The following is a 21,354-nucleotide window of genomic DNA, read 5'->3' on the forward strand; positions in this document are numbered from 1 at the left end:
AAGGCTGGGTTGAAATCCAAAGGCACGGAACAGAAACTTGAGAGCAGGAACCACAAAGTAACACAGATAAACAGCCACAGTTTGCCTTGTGCCTCTGTTCCCTTTTATACCTTTAGCCCTCATTAAGGGAACCACACCCAGCCCTCAGTATAAGAACCACACCCAGCCCAGGTGCTACTCTGATCACCTGTAATAATCCTTCAAGTGAGCCCTCCTTTGCATGGCTCTTCGGCTACGCATGTCTATGAATTGGTCTGCAGAGGAATCCAAGGAAGAGAGACTGTCTGAGGGACTGCATGCCAAATCCCCTGGGCTGTCTGCTGGGTCCTGCATGCTGTCTGCCAACTCCTCTGAACCAGTGGCCTCATCCTCATAGCTGTCTGCCACGTCTTCCTGGCTGTCAGCCAGGCTTTCGCACTCACTTTGTGCCGCATCTCTCCCATCTGTGGGAGCAACAGCTGGCCCAAGCCCAAACACAACAAAAAAGGGCCTTCTTAAAGATTTAGATTAGACTAGATTTATTAGATTTGTATGCCGCCCCTCTCCGGAGATTCGGAGCGGCTCACAACAGCAAAACACAGTACAAATCCAATGATTAAAAAAACAGTTAAAACCCTTAATATACATCCCAGACAACCATACATAAAACAGAACAGCCCAGGGGAATCAATTTCCCCATGCTTGACGGCAAAGGTGGGTTTTAAGGAGTTTGGGAAAGGCAAGGAGGGTCTTAAACTTCTGGTAGGCCCATTTTAAGCCCACCCTGAGCCTCCACGTGTGCTCTGCACTTATCTATATCCACAGCTGGCCATGTGGAGACTCCTGGAAGGGGAAGGGTGAGAAGGGCCATACAAGAGTGGTATTTGGAGGTTCTCCAAACTGCACAGAATCTTTGTTAGAGGTTCTCCTGAACCCCTGTGACTCCCCTGGCAGTGAACCCCTTAATATCCTTACATGAATGTCTTATCAGGGTTTAATAACAGGTCTGGAAACTCAGACTTACCCAATCATGTAGCTGAACAAAATATTGGAATATATATACAAGAATGATTCAGATTTATGTGTGGCCTTTAAAAATGGCTGCATTAATAGCATCATCACTTTCCTAATTTATCTGAAGGCATTAGAAAATATTTCACTAAGGAAATGTAGTGAATGTCTTTACCTCCTAGCTGTTTTTCTTTTCATAGACTTCATCTACTTTTAGACAAATTGAGGGACTTTGCTGCTCTATATCCCACATAATGTTTAAGGAATGTTTTCTATTTTCACATTTATCTACGTCTTGTATAAAATAAAAATGGATGACAAAATAAATCAATTTTAAATATATTTTAAGATACCATACAGTCTTCTCCCTCTGTTTGAAATGTATAGGACTTCTAAACTCACAGCAATTGTGCCCTGTGTTTACCTAGAACCATTTTAAAAATTGTTAAGGAAGAAATAGCTCTGTTCACTCTGTTGCAGCTGGGACACTCCTCATCTGAAACCCATGCTTGAAAGTTAGGGTCTTCGTGTTTAACTGTGCAGTCTTCATTAAAATGCCAGCACTATTGCTGAAAATCTATTACAAAAGTAGCAAAGTACAAAAAAGAGGGGAGCAGGTATATTTAGATCCTGAAGAAGAATGGCAATATGGGCCATCCACAGGAAATTGCTTAGGTGTAAAAGAATTTAGAGCTGACAATTTGGAGAAACAAAGAACGATTAAAGAAGGAAAGAAGAAGCAAGTCATTAATAGGAGGTCTGGAAAAGAGATTACACAGTCCAGAGATTGAAGGCAGTTTGAAAAAAAAAACACCTCAGAATAACCTAGATTTTATTTTTGTTTATACAAGATGGGACAGAGAGAAAATTGGATGAGTTTTCAAGTTCAAAAATTAAATAATATTTCAGGAATCCTTGAGGTACAGTATTTGTTTCCCTCCCATCCCATTTTCGAGGAAATTGGACCAGATTACCTATGGGACTGTCTTCTGCCTCATGCATCCCAGAGGCTGGTCAGGTCCCACAGAGTTGGCCTTCTCCAGGTCCCGTCAACCAGGCAATGCTGTCTGGCAGGGTCTAGGGGCAGAGCCTTCTCTGTGGCGGCCCCAGCCCTTTAGAATCAACTCCCCCCAGATATTCGTACTGCCCCCACCCTCCCAGTCTTTTGTAAGGCCTTAAAAATCCACCTTTGCCAGTAGGCCTGGGGCCAGTGAAATTTTAACATATACCCCAGCCTATGATTGACTAATAGGATGACTGTGAATGATTGTTTTTTAAACATACAGTACCGGGGTTTTATAATTTAAAATATATGTTTTTAGTATTGAAATTTTTTAGAGTGTTTAATATTAGATATCTTACATGTTTTGTATTTACTTGTTATGAGCCGTCCTGAGTCTCAGGAGAAAGGCGGCATAGAAACCTAATAAATAAATAAATAAAAACAAAGATAGGCTATTTGCCTTTTGAAAAAGTACTTTGGGACAACCATGATCTGAGAATTTCTATAGACTTTTATGATACATCTGTTTTCAGTGTAGAGGATAGAGCGAGGAAGAATAAGAATAGCCTCCATCTGCAAAGCAATCCCAGGATAGGACTGGTTTGCCTAACTTGCAGTGGATTTTTTAAATATATTGTAGCATATTATATCTGTACGTTAATAACTTAGCTTTCACTTCTTGATGAGAACTAGTGGGGAAAAAATCATCTCCACCTTTTGCTCATTATAGGCAAGCCCATTTTTCCTCTGTTTTACACAAGAAGAAAAACTGGGATAAAATAGCTCTGCATGGTTTTCATTTCATGAGAAAATATTATTTGTCAGTGAAATTATATATAAACACTAGTTGAGCAGGTAGAAACTAGGATTCAGTTGTGAATGGTGAGTGTTTTGAAAACAGATAATAACAAGTTGAATACTAGCGCACTTATGTAAGTAAAAGTTTATGGTTTTCTAAGAAAACATTGCTTCATTTCTCTGCAATTACTGCAGTAATCCCAGGTGATGCAGTGCAATATTATAACACAATAGAGAGCCATCCCATCTTTTCCCTATTCTGTTGCCAAACCACTGTTTGTGAGAGAGTTAATGAGCCCCTTTTTAGTTTATAGAAATGCACACTTTTCAATTTAGGGTGATAAAAAGCCATGTAAAATTCCCAAAGGTGATTTATTTTTCATTTATCTTTATTCCGGTCTCTATCTCTGATCAACTATCATAGCTATATATGCGGTACATATATAAGCTGTTTTGACCCATATGTTTAATTGGTTCTCTTTATCTAGTTTTAGGAATTGTGTGATAAACAGATCATATTTAGGACATGATTATGCAGAAACATTGAAAATTCAGAAGGGTTCACAAATCTTTGGGTATCAGTCAATTTTTTTAAAAAAATAAGGGTGTTTGCTTCTTTGAATTTCATTGAAAAACTCTACTTCCTGTGTTGTTTGTATTAAAATCTCTTATCTGAAAGGCAAACAATCCAACAGATTCATTTATGATAATTGGTTGGTTGTCTTTGAACATTGCTTAACATTTATAAGCGTTATATTCTATTCAGGCTTTACAATGGTGTGAGTTTTTTGATACCAGCAAATGGAAACACACGCCTCATAACAAAGGAAACCGATTCTTGCTGAGAAAGTCTCTTTTTAGTTTCTTTTCTTTGGGTGTAATTTCTTAGAATTTCCTCTTAGTGTTAAAAGGGAAGGGAGTTTCCTGATTTTAGTCAAATGTTCCATAAATTAGAACCTACTTTTCCCCTAAAGCTATGATTCACCTGGCTAAGCCTCAGGTGGAGATTTAGAGTCCCAGGTTAGTGAATAATTCTGCTGTACTCTCTGAATATTATGAGTAACGCAACATGCCCATCACTCCTAAATGCTGAGTAAATTATTATTATTATTATTATTATTTTATTATTATTATTTATTGGATTTGTATGCCGCCCCTCTCCGCAGACTCGGGGCAGCTAACAACAGTGGTAAAACAACATGAACAATCCAATTAATAAAAACAACTAAAAAACCCTTATTATAAAAAAAAAAATTGTGACCCCCTCCTTATGAATTATTAAAAGTGGGACTCAAACAAGAAATAGTGGACATATATATTTCTATATCAATTAATACTCTTGTCCTACCCAACACTGCCGAGTCTGAGAAGCCAAGGTAAAGCCCACCAGTGAGATTTCCAATAAGCCATCTTTAAGTGAGCTTAAAACTGCTGGCAATTTCTGGGAATTTAAAGGGACAATTTCTAATTGGAGAAGTTCTTGGGGTTTCATGAGCAGAGGAAAAAGGAATTGCCATCAAATGGGTGAAAGGAAAAGCAAAAGAAATAGCATACAGCAAAGTTTGAAACTGCAATTTAAGGAGCAGAGATTTTGCTGGCTTAATATAAGTAAAAGAAAGTTGAAATAGAGAACAACTAGAGATGAGAAATATGGAGTAATAGTCTTCAATTGCTGTTTTTCAGAATTATCTAGATGGGAAATCAAAAGCAAAAGCCACAATAAAACATAAATAAAAGTTCTTATGTGGCTCTTTAGATTGCATGAAACATTTACCTTGAGCATCATTTATTTTCACTTCTTTTCTAGCTTTTTGAATTTTTGCTGCCATCACATGGCAAAAATGTAGAATTAAACAATTTCAATAAAAAGAAGTTCTATAAGAACATAAGTGCACTAAAACTATTCAATTACTTCCTTAAATTTAGGCTATATAAAATCTTCATTCAAGATCTTTTGTAGGCCAACTCATAATCCTACAACAATAAATATTGCTGTGCAGTGTGTATCAGCTCTGTAACTCTACACTTTCATATTTATCTGGAAGGTAATTTGCGCCAGGAAAAACTAGATCAAAGTTAATTTAATTTTTCTAAAACCTACTAAGTATAATAAAATAAAAATTATTCTCAGCTGTCATATAAAACAAGATACATTTTTGCAATTTCATTTCCTTTGGCTTTTATATTTATTCATCCAATCATGCATTCAGTTTTAGCTGGTTGTGGCTGGTCATTCTTAGTAAGTTACAATAATGTTTTCCCATAAATTTTCAAAAAAATGTCTACAGTATATTCAAAAGTATATTGTCAAAAATTAAAATCATAACATATGACAAATATAAAAATATAACTAAGCAAATGATGTGCCCCCATTATAATAAAAGGTATCTTTCCCATAAGAAATGGGAATAGTATTACATTGATAATAACATTTGATCTATATATGTAGCAATTGATTATTTTTCATAGAATTAGGTCACTGTCTGAAAAAAATAATTATTTTTGAAAATAAAAAATTCTTCCATTTGTGACCTAACCAAATTTTTCAGCAATAAATTTTATGTCAATCTATATCTGACTTGCTAAATACATCTAAATTGTGTTGTTTATTTCTCATGTAGAATACAAAGCAAGCTACATTCGAAGTCGTTCGATTCGCTCAGTGTCTGTTGATCTGGATGGAAAGGTGTATAATTTGGATTTGGAAGATGGTTATCAACCTGTTTTACCATGGAATATCACAAAAAAGCGCAAAAATAGTCAAGAATCAGAAGGGGGAGAAGTTGATGATGCTAAAGATATGGAGGAATATAGTGGCACTGGCAGTATTTTAGAGAACACAGCATCAAACTTAATAAAAGTGACACACCGGTAAGTCTTTGAAGATATTAATTAGTAGGTTGTGGTTTTTATTATTTATATACTTGAATATATATATTCAACATTATATGTACATACATATCTCTGGGTATCAGGATCATTTTATCTATTGGGGACATTAGTACATTGCATCATAGACAAGGAAGGAGGAAAAAATTGCAAGTTACAGATCTAGTAGTAAAGAATATAGCTCAGGATTAAGGGATAGCTCAGGATTGAACTGTTGGGTTGTTGGTGTTATATAATAATGAAAACAACAACAACAAAGTTGGAAGGGACCTTGGAGGTCTTCTAGTCCAACCCCGTGCTTAGGCAGGAAACCCTACACTACTTCAGACAGATGGTTATCCAACATTGTCTTAAAAACTTCCAGTGTTGGAGCATTCAGAACTTCTGATTAATTTTTCTAACTGTCAGGAAGTTTTCCCTTAGTTCTAAGTTGCTTCTCTCCTTGTTCAACTTCCACCCATTGCTTCTTGTTCTACCCTCAGGTGCTTTGGAGAATAGGTTGATTCTTTCTTCTTCGTGGCAACCCCTGAGATATTGGAAGACTGCTATGATGTCTCCCATAGTCCTTCTTTTCATTAAACTAGACATGCCCAGTTCCTGCAGTCATTCTTCATATGTCTCCCCAGTCCTTCTTGCAACAGTTCTTCATGTTTTAGCCTCTAATCTCCTAATCATCTTTGTCGCTCTTCTCTACACTTTTTCTAGAGTCTCAACAACCTTTTTGCATCGTGGCAACCAAAACTGAATGCAGTATTCCAAATGTGGCCTTACCAAGGCCTTATAAAGTGGTATTAACACTTCATGTGATCTTGATTCTATCCCTTTGTTAATGCAGCCTAGAACTGTGTTGGGTTTTTTGGCAGCTGCTGCACACGGCTGGCTCATATTTAAATAGTTGTCCACTAGGACTCCCAAGTGTTCTCTGAGCGTAATGGCTAGTCTAGTTAAAAGAAGGGCCAGGGGAGACATAATAGCATTGTTCCAATATTTGTTGAGCTGCCAGAGAGGAAGGGGTCATGCTGTTTTCCAAAGCACCTGAAGACCAGACAAGGAAGAATGGATAGAAACTGATCAAGGAGAGATTCAACCTAAAAATAAAGATCATTTTTTCTGACAGTCATACAGTCCTAAGTGGGAGGAAAAGAATGATAGGAATGTTGAGAAAAACTAGTAGAAATAGAAGTGCAGATTTAGTAAAAAGTCTGACAGTGTTGAGGGAATTATTTGTTTAGTACAGTGATGGTGTTCTTGTGTCTAGTTGTCTTGGTGTGCAGTGCTCTGTAGCGACATTTTGAGGGTAGGAGTTGAAACAGTTTGTGTCCAGGATGCGAGGGGTCAGTAAATATTTTCCCTGCCCTCTTTTTGACTCGTGCAATATACAGGTCCTCAATGGAAAGCAGGTTGGCAGCAATTGTTTTTTCTCCAGTTCTGATTATCCTCTGAAGTCTGTGTTGGTCTTGTTGGGTTGCAGCACCAAACCAGAGGACCTGGATTGCGGGAGCAATATGCTGGCTCTATTTTTAAAAAGCGCTATTGCTAACATGTTATAAGCCGCCCTGAGTCTAAGGAGAAGGGCGGCATGAAAAAATCAAATAAATAAATATGTCTAAGTGCCAGTGTTTGTGTTTATACTTAGGCTTCTCAACCATTAGTAAACTTTTACTCTTTTTTTTCAAAACATGTTTATAGTAATTTTTTCCTCCAAGTAATTCAAGACAGCACTCTCAGTTTTTCTCTACTGACATTTTAGCTTCACAACAAACTTCAGTTTCCATTGCACAGATTGTTTACTCTTGGTTACAGTAGAGGAGTAGCCCCTGTTTCTTCCCTGAAGTCACATTAGCTGAGCTAGCTCAAAAAACCCGATCTTCATAAATGTAATGCTGTCTGTTTCCAACAACTAGTCATTGCCTCCAATATATAATGACCTTTTTCTTTTCTTATTTTTGAACAGATGCTACATTTTAGAGAACGACACTGTTCAATGCGACACAGACTTATATAAATCATTGCAAGCCTGGAAGGACCATAAGCTTCATATAGACCACGAGGTTAGTGTTTATGGCCACGTGAATCACTATTTGAATCATATTTCCAAATTCCAAGGAACCTTGAATGGATTGACTTTTAAATAAGAACTTTTTAGACTAGAGCTGCTTTTTGATGATCGATTTAGCAGCCTGTGATTTAGGCAATTATGCTGACCAAACTAGGCTGCATGTAATAGTTTCCTTTTATTCCTGGAAGAACTTAAAACAAAGGTGAACATCTTCTTAACACAGATTTTCTTAATGAAACCATAATAATAAATTCCTTTTTTTATATATAATATATATTTTATTGTTTTTTTAAAAAAGACAAACAAAGGCATACAACATTAAACATTCAAGGAGCTACCATTGCTCTGCTTATCTTAGAAGTCTAACTACTACAAAAAGCAAAAATCTAACTGTGGTCAGATCAATACAGAAATAACACACATATATATTAGATACTTGTTAAATTTAACTCTGTATTCTTATGTTTATTAAATTTCTTTATCCATAAAATACGTATTCAAAGAAATAAAATATAGTGAATAACACATCTAACTTATACTATAAGCGAAAAAAAGAGGGGGGGAACAGAAATTCTGCATTTATGTTATTTTTAAACTATTTCACTTTATCTTATAAAATTTCAAAATAATAAGTTCAAATAGTAATCATCAATTCCTAATGATACACAGGGAATTACTTGTTGATCAATTAAAATAACCACTAACTTTTAAAAAAAATAAAAATGAAACATCTTACAGTCTGGAAAAAAACACATTTATTCCAAAAAAAAATTCAGTTTACTTGTAGGTGCTAGTATAAATTGCTCTGCCTTGACTCTATCTCATTGCCTGCCAAGTTTTCTTGTAAATAAAGAAAAATGGTGGATGTTTTTTTTCTTTCACTTCTGCTATAATTACAGTAGTTAGGTATTCTTCCTCCAAAAGTCAAGTTATGTTTCTTGCTAGAAAAATGTCCTTTCTGCTTATAGCAAATTTGCACCACTGAACTGTGTAGATGCAGTACATGGTAATTGTAATAATAATCTGTATTTCTGGCTAAAAGTTTTAGTATAAACTCTCCTTTAAAAAAACACATGTTAAAGTAGTATAATTGGGATGCAGAGAGGTTTTGAAGAAAGGAATTTAATGCCTAGTATCTAGACAGTTGAACGATAGAAAGCAAATCAATCAATTTTGCAGCCATCCCTTCGTTCTTATTTTTTATTACTAGATTGAAACTCTACAAAACAAAATTAAAAACCTGCGAGAGGTAAGAGGTCACCTAAAGAAGAAGCGACCGGAGGAATGTGATTGTAACAAGATAAGGTACTTTCTCTTTGGGGTCAGAAACTGCAATAAGCAGGACGTGTTTATGAATTTAGGCAGAGGGATACAAGGCACAAGACTATTTAGCAAACACAGCCATCCTCTTATTAAAGTCAGATACTCCAACGCCTTCATAATCCCAGTCACTACAAGGAAGAAAAGAAAAACAACAAACATTCTCATTGTACTCTTCTATTAAAAACAAAAATAACATTTTGCCCAGAGTCCCTCGGAAGTTGGGTGGCATACAAATCCGAATGAATAAATTTCAGGTCAGTTCCTCTTACCTCGACATAGCTAACAACCTACTCTCTTTTGGGAGTTCTTTCCAAGTTTGAAATTTTCTCATCTTGGAAAGAAGAAATTAAAAATCTTCAACCTCTTTGGAATACACAGGCACCTGGGGTTTATACCTAGTGCTTTTTAAATTATCTTGAAACTGAAATTCATTATTGGAAGAGTTGGAAATACCTACAGCTGATACATTGTTTTCTGTTACACATCTTTCAGTCACTTTGAAGCCTCACTGGTTACTTAGATTTCCCACTGGGAAAAAGCACTGAATGATGAGGATTCTTATGATCACATCTTTTGGTAATTCAGTGAAGTAATGGAAACCAGGGAGCTAACTGGTTGCCTGCTGTAGAGGCTATAGTACTACCGGCAGGAAAAACACTTGCCCTGTGCTTAAGTAAATAAATACAAGAACACCACCTATGAGAATTTATTCAAAATTCTCCACTCCTTTGAAATAAATTTTAAAAGCAAATTCTCTGCTGTCAAGTTGAATTTAAACTGGCGTTACACAGTCCTTGTCTGTTTCTAATTAGGGTAAGTAGACAGCAAATTTTTAGCACAGAGTTGGCTAAAATCCCCTTCAATCAAGTTGCTCTTTTGGCCACAGCTTCCCATCCTTTGTCTCAACTCAGGAACTGCAGAATTCACCTCTGGGAGTACTTCAATTCTCAGGTGGATACTCGGCTGTGTTTCTCAGGGGTCCCTTGAAGAAGCTTGTGGGAGCTATTGCCTCTCCCTTAAGATCTTCTGTACTCAGATTTGTCTTTTCCTGTCACTGTGAAACTAGAGTAGACTAGACCAGTGATTTTCAACCTTTTTTGAGCCGCGGCACATTTTTTACATTTACAAAATCCTGGGGCACACCACCAACCAAAATGACACAAAATGACACTCTAACACAGTACATATTATACATATAGTTAATAATATAGTATATCACCCTCTGCAGGGGCCTCTTATAAAAAGAAAAAGGTCAAATATCTATATACACCATCAGGATAGACATAACAGGCTTCATCTAGTGGTGGCAACATTTACCTTCTGACCAGGATTAGAAATCGGGACTATGGGGAGGAGTAGCAGCTTCAACTACTCGCCACGGCTACACAATGATAAGTGCGCGGCAGCCCGAGTGGGGACCTTCCTGGGTGTGAATAAGGGGCGGCCTGTTATTGGTTCGTTGCTAGTGGTCAGGATGAATCCTAGAAGGTAATTGGTCAGTGAGCGTTCCCTGTGCCTCCACTCTTCCTGTTGCCAATAGCTGGAGGGATTGTGAGTAGAATGTTTACATTCGGATGGAGGCAGCTGGCGGTGGGCCGGATAAATGGCCTCCATGGGCCGGCCATATCCAGCCCGTGGGCCGTAGTTTGGGGACCCACGTTTAATTTCCACACAGCACACCTGACCATGTCTCACGGCACACTAGTGTGCCACGCATGCTGATTGAAAAACACTGGACTAGACTAACAGAGTTGGAAGGGACCTTGAAGGTCTTCTAGTCCAACCACCTGCTTAGGCAGGAAACCCTATAGCATTTGAAATTAATGGTTATCCAATCTCTTCTTAAAAACTTCCACTGTTGAAGAATTCACAACTTCTGGAGGCAAGTTGTTCCACTGATTAATTAATTGTTTCAACTGCCAGGACATTTTTCCTTAGTTCTAGGTTGCTTCTAAACTTTCCCCCCCCAAAATACAAATTTTATTTTTCTCCAGCATAGGATAAAAAACATAGGATAAAAAAGTTCTAAACTTTTAAATAAGCAGGAAAAGTTACAGCTTTTTAAAGAGTGAGTAGGTTCCCACCAATCTAAAGATAATTCCAAAACTCATAGCTGATACTTTGCGTATCCCTACTTGGCACCATGGCCAAAGAAGCTCCAAAACTTCCTGTTCCATGCATGGAAAAAGCTCAACAAAAGAATCATAAAAGAGGTGAAATTTGTTCTTCCACTGCCAGACACTCTAGAAAAATAAATTATAGTGGTAAGTTTTCAAGTGGAAAGCATGAGACATTGATTCTGCTCTCACAGTATTTCTCTTATCAGGGATATTTGTAGGGCATAGTGACTTCTGTAATTATGTTCCCTCTTTCGCCACACCTAACATCCTGGGCTGCTCTTTCAATTCATGGTAGGAGCTATTCCTGCCAGTCAGAAAAGAAACATAGAAACATAGAAGATTGACGGCAGAAAAAGACCTCACGGTCCATCTAGTCTGCCCTTATACTATTTCTTGTATTTTATCTTAGGATGGATAGATGTTTATCCCAGTCATGTTTAAATTCAGTTACTGTGGATTTACCAACCACATCTGCTGGAAGTTTGTTCCAAGCATCTATTACTCTTTCAGTAAAATAATATTTTCTCACGTTGCTTCTGATCTTTCCCCCAACTAACTTCAGATTGTGTCTCCTTGTTCTTGTGTTCACTTTCCTATTAAAAGGAAAGAATATCAAGCTCTGTTTTAGGCCCAAGTAGTGCTACTATTTATCTGAAATCATCTAGCAAACAGAAAATCAGACCCACCTCCTGGTTTATAATATAATAAATGTATCCTCAAACTCAGACATTGTGTCTGCCTTCTTGCCAACTCCACATACTGCATTCCAGTTCTTGTAAGTTTTAGTGTGATTCTGAGATTCGTATTAGTCTCTACCTCAAATAAAAGTCAAAGTGGGAAATACCGCATAATTTGGACAGTGGATCCCTTCCATTTGACCATGTTGATCTGATGAAGTCAATAAGTATTGATGAAAGCTCAGTAATTTTTTAGTAGTTTTAAATAAATTTTAAATGTTCCAGAGATCGTGATCTACATACCTGTACCCGTTATTCGCATTTTAATGTTCCATTTTAATGCCAATGATATTATTAAGCATACATAGTAATAGCATCTTTCCTTCAGTTACAAGGAACTCTTAAACTATGGTCTAAAGTGATGCCATAGAGAGATTCTCTTTGTTTTAGAGTTTGTTGTTTATTTTCTCTTTATTACAAGGAAACAAAGCCAAATAACTTCTAGCAAACTAAAACAAAGGTTTTGAATGGATCATGTATTTTATATTATTATCCTTATTTTCTCAGTTTTATAAACTGTCCCTTATTTCAAAGTGGAGGAGCACAAATATAAAAATATAGAAGAAAATAAAATAAATAATTGTGTTTTAGATAATTGTAGAACTGGGATGTTTGTTTTTCAGCTTCCAATCAAAGCACAAAGGCAAACTGAGGCACAAAGGATCTGATCTCCATCCTTTCAAGTAAGTGCAGTCATCTTAAGTGGACAACAGTTGTTCCAGTTTAGTCTGTCTGTCTTGCTAATGAAGAACCCTGAGAAAATTATGAATGCAATCTGCTATGGTGGCTATGGTTGACTATTACTTGAGGGCCTTACAGAGAACTGTATTCCTTTGACCAAGCACATTCTGAGGCTTTCAGACTAACTGGTTGACTTCTTTCATCTACAAAATCAGATTTGAAGAAGACAGTATTTTGCAGAATGAGGTAATATAATTTTGAACTGAGCCACTTAAGGATTCAGAAAAAGTGTCTTACCTTTCTTTATAGCTGCCTGCAATACACAAATAAAAAGAAACTGTATGATTGTGTTAAATAGCATAGCATAGATAGGAACATGTAGGCTAAGCTTTAATAATAATATTAATAATAATAATAATAATAATAATAATAATAATAATAATAATAATGTCAATTGCAAAAGGCCGCTTTATTGGGATCGGCAAACATAATTCGCCGCTACATCACGCAGTCTTAGGTGCTTGGGAAGCGCCCGACTGGTGATGAAATACGAAATCCAGCATAGTGATCTCGTTTGCTGTGTTGTATTGACATAATAATAAGCAGCTAGAGAAATTAGTGAAATACGAAGATCTAAAAATCGAGCTGCAACGACTCTGGCATAAGCCAGTGAAAGTGGTCCCAGTGGTACTTGGCACGCTGGGCGCAGTGCCAAAGGATCTCAGCAGACATTTGAAAACCATCGGAATTGACAAAATCTCCATCTGTCAATTGCAAAAGGCCGCTTTACTGGGATCGGCAAACATAATTTGCCGCTACATCACGCAGTCCTAGGTGCTTGGGAAGCGCCCGACTGGTGATGAAAAATGAAATCCAGCATGGTGATCTCGTTTGCTGTGTTGCACTGACATAATAATAATAATAATAATAATAATAATAATAATAATAATAATAATAATAATAATAATAATAACAACAACATGGTCTATCTCAGCCATCCAAGTCACAGTTGTCCCAAAGGTGCTCTTTCACAAGGCAACTGGACTTTGTTTTTTCTTGAAGATGTTTCACTTCTATTCCAAGAAGCTTCTTCAGTTCTGAATCTAATACATAATATATCAAACAAAAGTGGTGGATTTCTCTTATGAGACATCTTCAAAGCAAACAGAATAAACAGCCACTTGTCGTATATGTTTTTTCAGAGAGTCATGTAAGGACTTGGACTTAATATGACTCTATAATTCTATTACACAGACTTTAAACTGATCCAAGATGGCGCCGATGAAGGCTGCTTCGGTGAAATGCTTTTTAAAAAAAGATTTGAGAAGTATTTTTTTTTTAAAAATGAAATATATCCAGATTTGAAGGCAAACTGCCCTCCCCCAATGGGTCGACCTCTAGGGAGGCACAGAATGCCATGATTGCCACATCAAAATGAAGCAACGAAGAGAATTTTCTCAATGAGACGACCTCTGTTAAATCAAGATCGCTCCTTTTATTGTATTTCACTTTTTCTGACATGTGGTACAGAATAACCAATTCGCGAACGCCACATACATTAAGCCATCCTCCTACTACCATTCACTCATGCACCATATAAGGCAATCTTCTTCTGACTTCTCTATAAATAACGGAAGCTCCATTCTTTGCCTTTTCCTGGATTGTGTGTTTACTGGTGATTGGCAAAGGAATGAGAGCAAGGCATATATTTCCTTATATGGAAGTTAGCTATAGGTTTTCTTCATGTTGTATATCAAGTTAATTATTTTCCACATGGTCATGGATTCTGCAACTTGCCTATTCAGCCTGGATTTTGCTGCTTTTCATAGAGGAAGAATAAGGTTTTATTCAGCACCCAATTAGGCTAAAATATCACCCTCCAGTAATATTCCATCCCAAATTTCAGTGCCTATAAACCTATGATTACAACACAGATTACAGTAGCAATGGATAATCTATCTCAGACTGGCATGAGGGTTGTTATGCATGGTGTTTGTTTGAAAATTTCTCTTCATGACCACACATTTATTAGTTCATTAGATTTTGGATTATTGGCTGGGAGGCTATTTTACACACATATAATAATGGCCATATGAGCAACAAGACAGACAAACTTAGTCCTGATAAACAGGAGTAAGTAAATTTTTAGACCCCAGTTTGGTATACAATTAAAGCATCTGACTAGAAATCAGGAGCTTGTGAGTTCTAGTTCCACCATGATAATTATGGGACCATCTTCTTCCTCACACATCCCAGCAGCCGGTCAGGTCCCACAGAGTCGGCCTTCTCCAAGTCCCGTCATCCAAGCAATGCCGTCTGGCGGGGCCTAGGGGGAGATCATTCTCTGCGGGAGCCTCTGGAATCAACTCCCTGCAGAGATTCACACTGCTTCCACCCCCCTGGCCTTTCGCAAGGCCCTAAAAACTCACCTTTGCGGGCAGGCCTCGGGCTGTTGAGCACTAGCATCTTGCTCCGGCCGATGATATGAATATAGGATTGTGGTTAGATTGAATATGTCTGGTTTTAAATAACTTGGAATTTTAGTATTTGCTATCTGTTTGGGTTTCCCTCTGCTGTGTTTTGTATTTTATTCCTGTTTTTGTAAGCCACCCTGTGTCTACGGCAGTGATTCTCAACCTTTCTAATGCCACAACCCATTAATACAGTTCCTCATGTCGTGATGACCCCCACCCATAAGTCTTGCGCCAATTCTTCCAACAGAGCTTTAAGTTGATTGGCAGGAAGGTCAGAAGGACACACCCACTGTAAATGCCTGATTGGTCGGATTGTAAAAATATGTTCCAAGGCGCCAGAATAGAAGCTTTAGTTCTTAACACCAGGGGGGACTTGTCTTATCCCATGTTCTTAGGCGATCCCTGTGAAATGGTCATTCGACCTCCAAAGAGGTTCCGACCCCCAGGTTGAGAACCACTGGTCTACGAAAAAGGGCCATATAGACATCCAAACAAATAAATAAATATGCACAAAGCTAACAGGTGGCCTTGGGCCAGTCTCTCTGTCTCAGCTCTAAGAAAGCAGTGGAAAATCACTCACTCGATGCAAATACAAAATAAAAATAAGAAGATAAAGTTAGCATCCCAAGGTTAACTCTGCTGTTATGTGAAAACTGAATAAGATGGGAGGTGAATCTCTTCTCAGATTGTCCCTAATAATCTCCTAATTCGACCACCACACTTCTGGGTCTATAAAGTACTTGGTTTTATGTATGAAGCAATTTGTGAGTTATTATGAATCTTTGTGTTCAGGAAAACCTTCCAGGAGAAAGATAAGCTATGGCTCCTCCGAGAACAGAGGCGAAAGAAGAAGCTCAGGAAGTTGCTCAAAAGAATAAAAAATAACGACACATGTAGCATGCCAGGCCTGACATGCTTCACACATGACAACCAACACTGGCAGACTGCCCCCTTGTGGACATGTAAGATATATATGCATTTAAAAGCATTTAAAATTATTTAGAAAGTACTTTACAACTGTTGTAAAATGTTAACATTTTATTTGCAGTGGGTCCTTTCTGTGCCTGTACCAGTGCAAACAACAACACATACTGGTGTATGAGGACAATCAATGAGACACACAACTTTCTGTTCTGTGAATTTGCTACTGGGTTCCTTGAGTACTTTGACCTGAACACCGACCCTTACCAGGTAATTTAAAAAAAAATCCAAAGGTTCAACGTTTACACATGATCAATTTTCATGACACACACACACATAAAAATACACTGGGGGAAAAATCAATACAAACTTTCCTCTGCTCATGGAATACCTGCTGTAATTTCAAAATTGTGTCTGTGTGCAGCTAATTAATGCAGTAAACACACTGCATAGAGATGTTCTCAACCAACTGCATGTGCAGCTCATGGAACTGAGAAGTTGCAAAGGCCATAAACAGTGTAACCCAAGGACCCGAAACATGGATCTTGGTAAGTTCAGCTTTTATTTCACTTTGGTAAGAGGAGTAGTATGTTAAATAATTTGAATGATACCATTTTAAGTCACTTGTAATATACCGTTAAGTAGTGTAAACAGGAAATCTAAATCAGGGACAGGTTTTAATCACATACGTAAACTTCATATAGATGTTATGGAAAGTGTCTTCATTAATTCCACCAGTTCTAATTAAGAAAGATGTATGAATCTATAAATAAAGTCTGTAATTTATCTTAGGTATTTCACTGGTAAGATAAATAGGAATACAGAAATTGGGAGCTTTGTTTTAAGTGATAAAATATTAGTTATTAACTATATGTAGCTTTTTGGAATAGCAGTGTAAAAAGAGAATGGTTTAATTTAGTGCCTTTATTTAAATTCAGTATTCCATCACTTTGCCTCTGTATCAAGCTGCAGTATGGACATAATAAATGTGGACCAGCTTTGGATTTATTACGGGAATATCACTTGAATGTGTAGATTCTTAATTCAGCATTGAGCTGCCTTGTTCTATTTGCAGATGATTTTGTTCTTTCAAACATCTATGCTTAGAAAGCGCCAGTTTTTAAAACAAACTTTTGATAGTCTATTTTATATTTTTACCCTTTGCTTCCATAAACTCTTGTTAATTAGTATTATTTTCTTCATTTAGGTCTTAAAGATGGAAGTTATGAACAATACAGGTACTACTACTAACGCTAAGTTTCCCCATCCCCAGAAGTAAATCTACACTAAATACTGAAATAATCTATAGGCAGTTAGAATTGGGTTTTAATAAGGAGACAAACATATTGGATTTATTTAATATTAGAAATGTCAAAATTTTATTGCTACTCAACATGCTTAATTATTTCTTTCTTTTTTTCTTTCTTTCTTTCTCTTTCTTTCTTGTGCGAAATTAATTTGTCTATCCTATTTTGTCTCAAAAATTAGGCAGTTTCAACGTCGAAAATGGCCAGAAATGAAAAAATCTTCATCTTCCAAGTCCCTGTAAGTTGGAATTTATTCATGTAAATCATTAGTTTTTGTTCCTTGTTCTTTTATTTTTATTTCTTTCTTGCACACAGTACATATGTACAAACTTCATATATCCTATTTTTAGTCCATCTTCACAGAGAGAAGGTTGACAGAATGATAGACCTCATTTAATATTTGGAGTCCCTAGCAAAAGGTTTACTGGACTCAATATTAATATGGTGGAGCCTTTAAAGCTGAATTGCTGTATTATGGAGCTCCAATATTTAGAAGAGGACCTTTTCCACCCCTAAGTTCTCTGCCTGTTAATCAGAGTGGAATGCTGCCTTATGCATCCTATAGAGAAGTAGTCTTGACTTACAGTCATTCATTTACAGACCTTCAAAGTTATAATGGCAGAGAGAAAAATGACTTTATAACTATTTTTCATACAACTATTGCAGCAACCGCACTCTCTCGAGATCAAAATCCAGATGCTTAGCAACTTCTCCGGGTCCCGTCAACTAAAGAATGTCGCTTGGCGGGACCCAGGGGAAGAGCCTTCTCTGTGGCGGCCCCGGCCCTCTGGAACCAACTCCCCCCAAAGATTAGAATTGCCCCCACCCTCCTTGCCTTTCGTAAGCTGCTTAAAACCCTCCTCTGCCGTCAGGCATGGGGGAATTGAGACCCTCTTCCCTCTAGGCCTTTACAATTCTATGCATGGTATGTATGTATGTATGTATGTTTGGGTTTTTTATATTAATGGGTTTTTAATTGTTTCTAACATCAGACTACTATTGTACACTGCTTTATTGTTGCTGTTAGCCGCCCCGAGTCTCCGGAGAGTGGCGGCATACAAATCAAATAAATAAATAAATAAATAAATAAATAAATAAACTGTCATGTATTTATGACAGTTGCATGTCCCAGGATCATGTGACCACCATTTGTAATGTTCCCAGCCGGCTTCCAACAAGCAAAGTCAATGGGGAAGATAGATTTGCTCAATGATTAACTGAAGTGATTCGCATAATAGTTATGGCCAAAAAAAAAAAGGGTCATAAAATTGGACAAAACTCACTTAAGAGCTTCCTTGCTTGGGAAGAAGACATTTGGGGCCCATGGTCATAAGTCAAGGACTTCCTGTGTAGGCAAATGTGTCAGATGCCTTCCAGCTGTGCTAATCTAAAGCAAAAGCTGGATCTCAAACTTGAATATAAGATTAACTATCAGATTACAGGTAATCCCTAGTTAATAATGACAGTTGGGATTGGAATTTCCATTACATTACACATACACATTTTAACAACAGCAATTCTAACAGATCCTGGTTACTTTTTCAATTAAGTAAATCGTTGCAGAGCATTAAATGAGGACCTTGCACAACTGTGATCTCCTTTCCTTCTTTCCTTCCCTTCATTTCCTTCCTTTCCTACCTCCCTCAAAAATTATTGCCCTATGATTTTCTGTCATACATACAGTGTCAATACATTGGCCCCAACAATCTAAGTCAGTGATAGCGAACACAGGTGGCACGCGGAGCGATATCTGCCGGCGCGCAAGCCGTTGCCTAGTTAAGATCCAGCATGCGTGTGTGCACCAGCCAGCTGATATTCGGCTCACACGGAGGCTCTTGGAGGGCATTTTCGGCTTCCGGAGGGCCTCCAGGGGGATTGGGAGGCTGTTTTTCCCCTCCCCAGGCTCCAAGGAAGCTTCTGGAGCCTGGGGAGGGTGAAAAACGGGCCTACCAGGCTCACCAGAAATTGGGAAATGAGCTGTTTCTAGCTTTCAGAGGGCCTCCAGGAGGGCAGGGGAGGCAATTTTTGCCCTCCCCAGGCATTGAATTATGGGCTTGGGCACTCGCACAGGCATAATAGTGTGTGTGCACATGCTTTTGGCACCCAAGGAAAAAAAAAGGTTCACCATCACTGATCTAGGTCATTTTATTGATCTCCGAAGTATGGAAGGCTTGAATCAACACAACCGCTCGGGATCAAATTCCTGGTTGTGGGCAAAGTTAGCTTGCAATATCGAATTTTAACTACGGTGCCACCACAGCTCTTCAAATAGATGTCAAATTTCTTCTAAAAATTCAGTTGCCAAGTAAAGGAGATGATGTCTCTACCTTTATAGAAGATTCCACATGTAGGCCCTGTGATTCATTATTTTCCTCGTGTGACCTTGACAAAATTAAACTTCTGTTTCACCGTACAATCAGTTACAATGCCAATGAACTAATGGTATGTCTTTTATTTCTATTTCACAGAGGGCAACTTTGGGAAGGCTGGGAGGGGTAATTTCCTACAACTGCTAGACCTCAGTGAGGACATAAACTGGCCAGAACTTGAATTCTTGTACAGACTTAATAAAGTATGTATGATTTCAGACCGAATCATAATCTTAGCCTGGAAGACTGGATGAACTTTTGATGCTAAGGTAAATAGGATATTTGCATTTTTATGCAGTCCCAAATGATGCAGTTATCTTCTGGAGACTACTGTTGTCAAGATCCTGTATCCTACTAGTTTAACTTGCATTTGCTTTGGATTATACCTCACTTGCTTCACAAGCTATTTTATTTCAGTCAATCACCTGAGATACTATTCCAAAAGAGGACAGAAGAGAAACATCGCAACCCTTAGAATCCTGAAAAGGCAAAAGCACAGAAAATCATGTTTCAACAGAAGACAGTTATATATTTTCTTTCAATTAAAGTATTGGAAAGACAAATGAAGATAATAACACTATTTTTTTTTCTTTCTGGCTTGGACAAATTAAACTTTGAAGCACTGATTTTTTTAAAAATCTATTAAGGGATTCTAGGATCTGCAAAAATTCTTGAAAAGAAGCACCAATTCAGCACTGTAATATTGTCACTTGTTTGTGTACTACAACATGCAATTTAGTTCACAGTTTTCACATCTTCCTTGAGGTTGAGAGACGAAACAGAAGATAAACCCTCACTCAGAGAAACCACCTTTCCAGCATTGTATTGTAAATACTCAGTGTTCCATTTCAAAACAAATGCAGTCCAGAAGATTTTTGTTACTGAAATATTGCCACGCCCCAATATCATTTCTGAAAATGTCACTTCACTGCATAATTAAACTTTAGAATTGATCATTAAAAAAAAACACCACTGCAAAATTAAAAGCAGTTGATGTATGTCTTGAATTTTAACAAAGTTGGATTTGTATTAAGTCTTTGTGGTTATATTGTATGTTAAAAAAAACCAAAATTATTACTATAAAAAGCACTTGTTTACTTTTATACTTGGGAGTTTTGGTTTGTTTTTAAGATAATTCTGTGATTACTATATAAGCAACTCAATTCTAGTTGTTACCAAAATATGAATTTACATAACCTATATACTAGAAGTACATTTCTAAAAATTCGCAAACACAACTTCAGTGGGAGAGAATGAGAAAGACGTTTTCCCAGTAAAACTTGACTTTTGAAAAATTGAACTGTTTCCAAATTCAGTCTCAAAGAAATTTCTTATTCCATTACTTGAACATATCAAAAGCAGAACTTTCCTTCATGTTTCTTCTAAACATTTCACTTTCCGCTATTGAGAAATTGTTTTGTATTTTATTTATTCTCCTCCCCATTGCACAGAGATTGATTGGCACAAGAGATGCACATTGAAAGCATTGCAATCATGCAGGAAGATCTGAACTAGGAGCCTCGCATGTGCTATGCATCACATGAATTCTTACGTAGCAACAGTTTTGCTTAACAAAGTTTCTGGCTCTACTTGGAGAGATTAAGCAAGGACTACCTCTGTTTTTGTAACACACCACACACACACAATTCGAGATGGTTTACAACTATGAAAAAATACATAAAG

At 37.3% G+C, this 21,354-nt stretch overlaps 1 protein-coding gene across 2 annotated transcripts in view; it reads left to right on the forward strand.

Moving 5' to 3' along the window:
- SULF2 (sulfatase 2) overlaps positions 1-20,774 on the forward strand; it is a 329,460-nt gene extending 308,686 nt beyond the window's left edge. For both annotated transcript variants that reach the window (XM_070744663.1, XM_070744662.1), the window contains 10 exons: positions 5,413-5,662; positions 7,635-7,731; positions 8,950-9,044; positions 12,543-12,602; positions 15,867-16,036; positions 16,123-16,265; positions 16,420-16,543; positions 17,203-17,233; positions 17,484-17,540; positions 19,771-20,774. In XM_070744663.1, coding sequence (XP_070600764.1) covers positions 5,413-5,662; positions 7,635-7,731; positions 8,950-9,044; positions 12,543-12,602; positions 15,867-16,036; positions 16,123-16,265; positions 16,420-16,543; positions 17,203-17,233; positions 17,484-17,540; positions 19,771-19,801 — 1,058 coding nt within the window. In that variant the 3' untranslated portion in view covers positions 19,802-20,774. The remainder of the gene's footprint in view (positions 1-5,412; positions 5,663-7,634; positions 7,732-8,949; positions 9,045-12,542; positions 12,603-15,866; positions 16,037-16,122; positions 16,266-16,419; positions 16,544-17,202; positions 17,234-17,483; positions 17,541-19,770) is intronic.
- Positions 20,775-21,354: the final 580 nt, after the last annotated feature.

The sequence above is a fragment of the Erythrolamprus reginae genome, chromosome 3 (assembly GCF_031021105.1).
Source record: "Erythrolamprus reginae isolate rEryReg1 chromosome 3, rEryReg1.hap1, whole genome shotgun sequence".
Taxonomy (NCBI): Eukaryota; Metazoa; Chordata; class Lepidosauria; order Squamata; family Dipsadidae; genus Erythrolamprus; species Erythrolamprus reginae.